A 10488-nucleotide genomic window follows, 5' to 3' on the forward strand; every position below is an offset into this window, starting at 1 on the left:
GCGTGTGTGTGTGTTTGTGTGTGTGTACCGACGGGGAAAGCGAGCCGTTCTGGACGTCACACGCGCTCCGGGGGAAGGAGGCTCAGGCACGCGACTAATAGCAGATGATCAGTCCGTCGATGCGGTGTGTGTGTGTGTGTATGTGTGTGTGTGTGTAGTTTAGTTTAGTGCATGTCGTAGTTGCACGCAAGAACAAAAGCTTAGCAGAAGCACATCCTCTCGGCAGGAAGAGCTCCAGCTCAGCGATGGAGATTCTGTGCGGTCGACAACTTCCATTCTGGGTGAGTTCATCAGCCTCTGCTCTCCTTCACACTCTGACTGCGAACACAAGCCGATCGATCGGGCCATCTGCTAGATCATAACTCACAATATGATCATCGGACTCTCGTGTTATTGCAGATGAATCATCTGCAGATGCGGTCATATGTTGAGCTGCTCTAATGAATCGGTTCTGGAGTCACTATATTATTACTCCTACTGTACTCTTTCGCCGAGAGATATGGTGAAAGTATGACGAGTATGTGGGAAAAACTGGAATACATAACATTTAAAAACTCAATTATGTGCATGCACTCTAAAAAGGCTGGGTTAAAAACACCCAAGTTGGGTTGAAAATGGACAATCACATAAATGGTGTTGTTTGAACCCAGTGAATGGACCCATTCAAACAACACCAATTTCTGTGTTTGTCCATTTTCAACCCAAATTGGGTTGTTTTTAACCCAGCATTTTTTACAGTGTTCATTAAACCACAAGCGAAACTGATTTATCTGCTAGGATCAGAAGTGATAAAGTAAAAATTGGAATGCATGCGATATTTAAAAACTCAAATCAAGTAATCGCTTCTGGAGTCACTAGCGTACGCTCTAAAAAATGCTGGGTCGTTAAACACAACCCAAGTTGGGTTGAAAATGGACTAACCCAACAATTGGGCTGTTTTAACCCAACGGTTGAGTTGTTTTAACCCAGCAATTGGGTTGTCTTAAGCAACATTTAACCCAACTGCTGGGTTTGTCCATTTTCAACCCAACTTGGGTTGTTTTTAACCCTGCATTTTTTAGAGTGTATTATTACTTCTATACTATTTCATTGAGAGATATGGTTAAAGTACACTTTAAAAAATGGTGGGTTGTTTTAACCCAATGTTGAGTCAAATATGGACTAACCTAGCAATTGGGTTGTTTTAACGCAGCGATTGGGTTGTTGTGATCCTACGGTTGGGTGAAATATTTGCTTAAGACAACCCAATTGCTGGGTTAAAACCACTTAATTGCTGGGTTAGTCCATATTTGACTCAACAATTGGGTTGTTTTAACCCAATGGTTGAGTTGTTTTAACCCAGCAAATGGGTTGTCTTAAGCAACATTTAACCCAACCGCTGGGTTAAAATAACTAAATTACTGGGTTAGTCCATTTTCAACGCTGGGTTGTTTTTAACCCAGCATTTTTTAGAGTGTATTATTATTTCTACTATACTATTTCATTGAGAGATATGGTAAAAGTACATTCTAAAAAGGTTGGGTTGTTTTAACCCAATGTTGGGTCAAATATGGACTAACCCAGCGATTGGGTTGTTTTAATCCTGCAGTTGGGTGAAATATTTGCTTAAGACAACCCAATCAATCGCTGGGTTAAAACAACTTAATTGCTGGGTTAGTCCAAATTTGACCCAACTTTTGGTTGTTTTTTACCAAATTTTTTTTAGAGTGTAGTACGAGAATGTGGAAAAAAACTGGAATGCATAACATTTAAAAACTCAATTATTTGGATACGATTGAATCATACGTGAGTGAAAGCTGAATGATGGAAGAAAGGACATTAAACACCGCTCACGTTAACAGCTACATGACTTTATCTGAACATTTTAGAGCATATGACATGTTTGGGATTGATCACGTAATTTATTTTTGGGGGTATTCTATCCAAAAGAACTGATTGAGTGAATTAATCAGTGTATTAATATGTGAGGAAGGAATATAGTTCACCCAAAAATATAAAAAACTACCCCATGATTTACTCTCCATTAAGTCAGAAATTACATTCTTCTTTCAGACGAACACAATCAGAGTTATATTCATTAAAGCGCATCCATAAAGTAAAATATCATCAGGCCGTCTTCCATATTCAATTTACAAACTGCAGCTCTTGTGGGCTGTTCCCGGTCTGCAGTGGTCAGTATCTATCAAAAGTGCTCCAAGGAAGGACCAGTGGAGAACCGGCCACAGGGTCATGGGCGGCCAAGGCTCATTGATGACCGTGGGGAGCGAAGGCTGGCCCGTGGGGTCCGATCAAACAGACGAGCTGCTGGAGCTCAAACTGCTCCAGAAGTTAATGCTGGTTCTGATAGAAAGCTGTCAGAATACACAGAGCAGCTCAGGTTGAGGCGTATGCGGCGGCTTTGATATACAGCACTGAAGGGGTTCGGGGTTCCTGTAGCATTGAATGTAAAAGGGAACGATCTGGCAAAGATCTGATCAAGCGTTCTTTCAGTAACGTTAACTGAACATTTCAACAGCGTTATCTGGTCTTTAATAATGTTCTCAAAACGTTAGCACAAAAATGCTATTCATTCATTGTCAGAGATCACGATTCTGAACAGACAACTAAACAAAATAACATGTTAAATGCTGCAGTGTTTAAAAGTAATTCATTTGGATTAAAGGCACAATATGTAAGATCAAAATATCCCAAAACCACTAGATCAGTGTTATATATTGTGTTGACTTCTGTGCATTATTCCACATGTGTCCAAGAATATTTAAATCCAGAGAAATCAGTGATTTGGCCTGTGTGCGTGTGTGTGTGTGTGTGACATATGAGGACACAGATGTGTATAATGCCATGGGTATGACACAGGTATTACAGGAGAGGGTGAAATATGAGGACATTACCCATGGCCCCACTTTACAAAAGGCTTATAAATCACACAGGAGGAGTTTTTATGAGAAAGTAAAAATGCAGAATGTTTCCTGAGATGGGTAGGTTTAGTGTGTGTGTGTGTGTGTGTGTGTGTGTGTGTGTGTGTGTGTGTGTGTGTGTGATGGTATGTTTAGGGGCTGTGTGTGTGTGTGTGTGTGTGTGTGTGTGTGTGTGTGTGTGTGTGTGTGTGTGTGTGTGTGTGTGTGCTGATGGTAGGTTTAGGGGTAGGGGCAGTGTAAGGGGCAACCTGGTCTCATTGGCAAAACGTAGCTGTTTTTGTAAACCACAAAATACGTACTAATAGGTGAAAATCGCGACAGTTTCAAAGTGAAATGAACACTAGAGGCAGTAAAACAGCATTTTTATCGTTTTCTTTTTTTTTTACCATAGTCCATGATTTATAAACGAATACATTTTGGAGTTTGCGTTACTTAACCAGCTCCATATGTTGGGATTTTCTGACCTATTAAGCTCGATAGCTCAGCTGGTACAGATTTGAACTTGCAATGCTGAAAGCTCAGGAACGAATCCCGTGAAAAACAGGTCCTGATAAAAGAGCTCAAAGACGAGTTCAAAACACAAGCTCAAATGGCACGGATATAATCTGATTTTTGTCACATTTGCTGTTGTTAACACTATCGGGTCTGTTTAGGGTTTAGTGTGTGTGTGCATTAAAAAACCAACGTAACCAGATTCACGCACATCTGTTCCGGAAAAAAACTAAGCTTTTAGCGCCACCCAGTGGGCATTTCACTTTGAAACTGTCGCGATATGCACCTATTTTTACGTGTTTTGAGGTTTGCAAAAACATTGCCACAGGTACGTTTTTCCAATGAGATCAGGCTGGTAATGGGTTAGAAAATACGGTGTGTACGGTATAACAACCATTACGCCTATGGAATGTCCCCTATGTCACAAAAACAAACGTGTGTGTGTGTGTGTGTGTGTGTGTGTGTGTGCGCGCGTCTCCCATCAGTGACATCATCATCCCCGCGTTACCCTCCAGTGTTATTGTGTGGTAACCATGGCAACACTATCGCCGCTTTAATATCTGATGTGTTTTATCAGACACTGTTTGGATCATTGATGGACAGAAACTAATGATTGTTCTCCAGCTCAACACAGTTAGTCTTATTGTTTAAATCTGGTGTTGTTGATTTACCGCACAGAGTACCATGTTTTACCACCTAATATGATCTCGCACACTGTGAACAAGTGTCTCATAGTAGCATTATAACATCAATTTAACACACTCACATGTGTGTGATATGATAAAATAGCACTGCGTTACACACACACACACACACACACACACACACAAGCGGAAGAAGCGTAAGCACTCGCGGCAGAATAAAAGCCCCGCCCACTCAAGAGTCAAGACACGCCTTTGTGTTGAGTAAGAGACGGAAAATGACGTACTGTGCCTTTAATGTTAACACTAGTGTGCTTTTCTCCAAATGCGGTGTTATTCAGGACACACTTCTGGAGAGAAAGTGTTGTTTGTGAGGTTATCTCGGGTAATGGCATCCGTGTGTGTGGCCTAGTTACTCCGACTGACACAGCGAAGGCTTATTCTCAGGTCATTCAGTCAGTATTACAGACGATCAACTCTATGTAGGTTAAGAAGAAATGCAAAGGGCTGGCAATGTCCTCTGTTCCCCGGCTGGACCCTCAGCTGAGAAACCTCGATCACTGAGCCTGAGAGCCGGGCTCAGACCAATGTACATTTATATAAGTATTTATCTGATCTGCGTGTGCCTTACACCCCTTCTCGCTCACTCCGGTCGGCAGATCAGGCTCTGTGTGTGTGTGTGGGCATGTTTTTGTGACATATGAGGACACAAATGTGTATAATGCCATGGGTATGACACAGGTATTACAAGAGAGGGTGAAATATGAGGACATTACCCATGGCCCCACTTTACAAAAGGCTTATAAATCACACAGGAGGAGTTTTTATGAGAAAGTAAAAATGCAGAATGTTTCCTGTGATGGGTAGGTTTAGTGTGTGTGTGTGTGTGTGATGGTACGTTTAGGGGCTGTGTGTGTGTGTGTGTGTGTGTGTGTGTGTGTGTGTGTGTGTGTGTGTGTGTGTGATGGGTAGGTTTAGGGGCAGTGTAAAGGGACAGAAAATACGGTTTGTACAGTATAAAAACCATTACGCCTATGGAATGTTCCCATATGTCAAAACAAATGTGTGTGTGTGTGTGTGTGTGTATGTGTGTGTGTGAGGCCTTGTTAGTCATCCCAAAGACAAAACGTAAACTTAGAGGTGATCGTGCGCTTGCCGGGGCAGCTCCGAGACTATGAACACATTAGACTGGCCGAGTCTCTCCCGTCTCAAAACTCATTTATTTTCTTTGGCTTTTGGATCAAAACTTTGACTTTATCGTGTTATTGTTGTATTTTTGTTTGATTGGTATTTGATGTTTTGATCATGCTTTGTGAATTGTGTTTAGCACTTTGGTCAACAGTGTTGTTTTTAAGGTGCTTTATAAATATCGCTATCTGTACTCGTTGTGAATACGCAGGCCACACGAATCAATAAGCCGGGTTTCTTTGTTTTTGTTTTTTTAGATCACTTTTGCTCGGGACATGCTATCTGGCAACATAGGATTCCATTCATTATGCTAAGCTAAGCTAACGGCGACCCTGCCAAACTAAAACAATGCATGCACTGAGACAAAAATGCATTCGCCCACATATCTAAACGTAGGAAATATGTTGAATAAGCCCTATTTCTAAAAACACTGGAGTGTTCCTTTAAACTCTGGGGTCGCATTGAGCGCTCTGGCATCTCAGGTCTATGATGTGTGTCGAATCAGATGATGCAACGAGAGTAAAGTTTGATGGGACAATCTTTGATGTTGGCTTGACAAAGGCGTATGAAAGTTTGAAAGTTTTTTTTAAGCTTGTAGTTTAGTGAAGTGGGAAGAAAGAAATGAAGAGAGAAAGAGATTGCTAGCATGAATTAACATGTTTTGGTAGCATGAATTAGCATGTTAGCATTATTTAGCTTGTTGTTAGCATTTTAACATTATCATGAATAACATGTTGCAAGAATGATTAACACATTGCTTGCATGTTTTAGCATTTTGATAACATAATTTTGTATGTTGTTAGCATTAATTAGCATGTTGTTACCTTGATTAGCACATTGCTAACATGCATTAGCATGTTAGCATTATTTTGCTTGTTGTTACCATTTTAACATTATCATGAATAACATGTTGCAAGAATGATTAACACATTGCTAGCATGTTTTAGCATTTTTATAACATCATTTTGTATGTTGCTAGCATTAATAAGCATGTTGTTACCTTGATTAGCACATTGCTAACACGAATTAACATGTATTGCCAACATATTTTATCATGCTACTAGCAATAATTAGCACACTGTTAACATGAATTAGCATGTTGGGAACAATCTCTTGCGCACATTTTTGTGCTTTTAATCGCTCTTTTTATGATTAAATGCATCCCACAATTTAACAACAGTAGCTAGACTGTATTTTACAACAATCACTGATTGTACTGATTCTGTCATTAGCCTACATTTGAGTTTTATGGCAAGCGTTGCTGCAAAGGGAATTAAGTTGCGCTAGACATAAATATTATTATTATAATCTTTGGAAGCCAAAATCTAAAATAAAATCAGACTATCACAGATCTAAAGTGTAACCAGGCTATGTTTGAATGTTTAGTTCTGTCCTCCGTCATCACTCATCAGGGCTGTCGTTTTGCACCGCTCTCTCTCTCTCTCGTCTTTTCAAAAGTACCGACAGCAGAACCGATAACGTCCGAGCTTATCGATACAACGGTTTTTCAAAATTCACCCCCGGGCCCGTTTAATACCGGTTTTCGGTACCCATCCCAAATTAGCATGATTTGCAAGCATGTTACCAGTCTGAATTAACATTTTTGCTAGCATGAATTAGCATGTCTTGGTAGCGTGAATTAGCATGTTGTTAACAGTTTATTGGCATGAATCTGCATGTTGCTACCTTTAATTTGCATGTCACCACCACGAATTAGCATGTTACTAGCATGAATTATCATGATTGCTTGCATGTTACTAGTCTGAATTAACATTTTTGCTAGCATTTCTTGGTAGCATGAATTAGCATGTTGTTAGCATGTTATTAGCTAACTCATGCTAATAGTATGAATTAGCATTTTTGCAAACTCATGTTACTAGCATGAATTAGCATGTTTGCTAACATGAATTACCACAAATAGCTAGCATGCAGTAGCATGTTGTTACCTAGATTAAACAGCATGTTTTGCTAGCACTATTTAACATGTTGCTATTCTATTTTAACCTATGATTGTCATTAGGCTTCGCTAGTGAAGGCGTAAATGCTGGATCGGTTTAGGAGGAAGCAGCTGAGGTCAGAGGTCAGAGTATGGAGGAGGAGTTAGGGTTTAAACCAAGCGGCTCCTCCCGCGATCTCTCTTGAAGCCGATACGGTAGTAATGTAATCTGCAGTTCCTCGACTGGCCACTAGAGCGGCTCCTCTAGCAGAAAAAAACATGTTGATAGTCTGGTACAAATTGTGGTTTTGGCCTATACGGCTTATTTTGACCTTCTTGACGACTCTAAGGGGGGGGTGAATTTATTTCTAACTCATTGTTTACGTTATATAAAGCCTTAAAGTTCTGCATAATTAAGGGCGTGGTTACTTTGATTGACAGGTGGATAGCCATTTATCCGCCGTCTATAGTCATTGCGTCAGCTAAGCTCCGCCCACATCCCGCCCATTTTCTGTTATCATGGGAGTGACGTGCGATGACTCGCTGGCAAGATGGCGTCGGCTCGACTCTACTTTACGCTTCAGAACGGCTCTTCAGAATCCTATGGGTGACGTCACGGACACTACGGACATATTTTTTTTCCCAGTCTATGGTTTAAACTGAAGTCTCAGAAGAAGGCTGTAGCTCAGTTGGCTGATGTTCGTTAAGCACACATAATGAGGTCCTGAGATGCGCATTAGTGCCTTGTTTGCTCAGCACATGTCAGATGGTTGGATGTTAATATGATTAGGCTGGATGAGCTTTATGAGCTGAGACTCGCTCAGGTTTAGATGAGCTAGGCCGGTCTGTGAGGTGAGCGCAGGTGTGTGTGTGTGTGTGGGTATGTGTGTGGGCATGTTTTTGTGACATATGAGGTATATGAGACATATGACACAGGTATTACAGGAGAGGGTGAAATATGAGGACATTACCCATGGCCCCACTTTTCAAAAGGCTTATAAATCACACAGGAGGAGTTTTTATGAGAAAGTTAAAATGCAGAATGTTTCCTGTGATGGGTAGGTTTAGGGGCAGTGTGTGTGTGTGTGTGTGTGTGTCAGCGCACCTCACCTCTACACTGCTCTAGCTGCTACTTCTGCTATTATCATCACAGGAACTGTTGTAATACTGAAGATGTTTTTTCCCAGACAATGATGGGAAGTGTCAGTATCTGTTGTGTTATTGGATTTGTATATTTTTAGTTCTTTTTATTTAAATTTTTAGTTTTGTAAATATTTTGTATTATTTCATAACTAATTTAATATATATCATTCCTATTTAGGTTTAATTAAATTTTTAGTGTATAGATTTTTTTAAATTTCCAGTTTTTTATTATTATTATATTATATTTTATAATTAATCCAAAATAACTTGTATTATGTTTTATATTACTTAAATTATATATATATATATATATAAATATATATATATATATATATATATATATATATATATATATACATACATTTTAAATTTGTTTTATTTAATTTTTTGCATTTAAAAAAAATCACTATTTAGCTTTAATTTAATTTTTTTTATTCCCAATTTCCAATTTTTTATTATTGTATTTTTTTAAAATTAATTTATAAGAACTTTTATTATGCTTTAAATTATTTTATTTTATATTATTATTTTATTATTTTTTTATATCACAATTTAGGTTTTATTTTTAATTTGTAAAAATTTTTTATTATTATATTATTTTATAATGACTTTAAAATGAATGTTTTTACATTTTAAATATATATTTTAATATTTTTATTGTATATTATTGTTTTAATATATTTTTAAATATTTTTGTTTGACTATTTTTGTTTTTTATATATGCTTTAATATTTTTATTTTAACATTATAATATTTTTAATTATATACGTTTAGGTGAAATCCCTCCCAATGCTCAGCCGATCAGTGACAGACTCGTAGCGTTATTCTGTCCCAGTTTCACACGAGCACGAAGACATTAATCCAGCAGTTAATGCTGAGTGTTACTATAACGAGAGCTAAAACCGTCACTGGAGTGTGTGTGAAAGGTCAGGTAAGGGCTCTTATTCAGATCGCTCACCTCTTCTCACTCGTTTATTTCACTGACTGTATTGTCCACCTACTTCATTTGGCCTGGACTGTCTCGTGACCGGCTGTTGTATTGAATTTGTCGGATTTGGCCCTGAATTTATAAATGTCTGCTTGAGTAAATCCCTTTAGCACTGCGGTCACTTCAGGCAAACACCTAAAGAGCAAGTGGCTAATGCTTCTCGGGCATTATTTCATAAATGTTAAGGTCTATAAATAAAACGAACCCATTACATATTTAACTCTCTGTAGTATTACAGGCAGTTCGTTTCTCTTGGGTGCCTTTGTTTAGTTTAGTTACCATGGATTGATTCCAGCGCTGTAATAAAATGTTCACCTATTAACCGGAGAAAACATTTATATACAGTCTTGTTCAAAATAATAGCAGTACAATGTGACTAACCAGAATAATCAAGGTTTTTCGTATATTTTTTATTGCTACGTGGCAAACAAGTTACCAGTAGGTTCAGTAGATTGTCAGAAAACAAATGAGACCCAGCATTCATGATATGCACGCTCTTAAGGCTGTGCAATTGGGCAATTAGTTGAATTAGTTGAAAGGGGTGTGTTCAAAAAAATAGCAGTGTGGCATTCAATCACTGAGGTCATCAATTTTGTGAAGAAACAGGTGTGAATCAGGCGGCCCCTATTTAAGGATGAAGCCAACACTTGTTGATCATGCATTTGAAAGCTGAGGAAAATGGGTCGTTCAAGACATTGTTCAGAAGAACAGCGTACTTTGATTAAAAAGTTGATTAGAGAGGGGAAAACCTATAAAGAGGTGCAAAAAATGATAGGCTGTTCAGCTAAAATGATCTCCAATGCCTTAAAATGGAGAGCAAAACCAGAGAGACGTGGAAGAAAACGGAAGACAACCATCAAAATGGATAGAAGAATAACCAGAATGGCAAAGGCTCAGCCAATGATCACCTCCAGGATGATCAAAGACAGTCTGGAGTTACCTGTAAGTACTGTGACAGTTAGAAGACGTCTGTGTGAAGCTAATCTATTTTCAAGAATCCCCCGCAAAGTCCCTCTGTTAAAAAAAAGGCATGTGCAGAAGAGGTTACAATTTGCCAAAGAACACATCAACTGGCCTAAAGAGAAATGGAGGAACATTTTGTGGACTGATGAGAGTAAAATTGTTCTTTTTGGGTCCAAGGGCCACAGGCAGTTTGTGAGACGACCCCCAAACTCTGAATTC

General features: G+C 38.8%; 1 protein-coding gene across 4 annotated transcripts in view; it reads left to right on the forward strand.

The window, feature by feature from the left end:
- Positions 1-10488, forward strand: part of abcc3 (ATP-binding cassette, sub-family C (CFTR/MRP), member 3) — a 120370-nt gene continuing 109882 nt past the window's right edge. For 3 of the 4 annotated variants that reach the window (XM_067430116.1, XM_067430118.1, XM_067430117.1), the window contains exon 1: positions 2-281. In XM_067430116.1, the coding sequence (XP_067286217.1) occupies positions 246-281 (36 nt within the window). In that variant the 5' untranslated portion in view covers positions 2-245. Of the gene's footprint in view, positions 282-10488 lie in introns of all 4 variants that reach the window. The other variant, XM_067430115.1, reaches the window with a different exon arrangement.

The sequence above is a fragment of the Pseudorasbora parva genome, chromosome 21 (genome assembly GCF_024679245.1).
Source record: "Pseudorasbora parva isolate DD20220531a chromosome 21, ASM2467924v1, whole genome shotgun sequence".
NCBI classification, from domain to species: domain Eukaryota; kingdom Metazoa; phylum Chordata; class Actinopteri; order Cypriniformes; family Gobionidae; genus Pseudorasbora; species Pseudorasbora parva.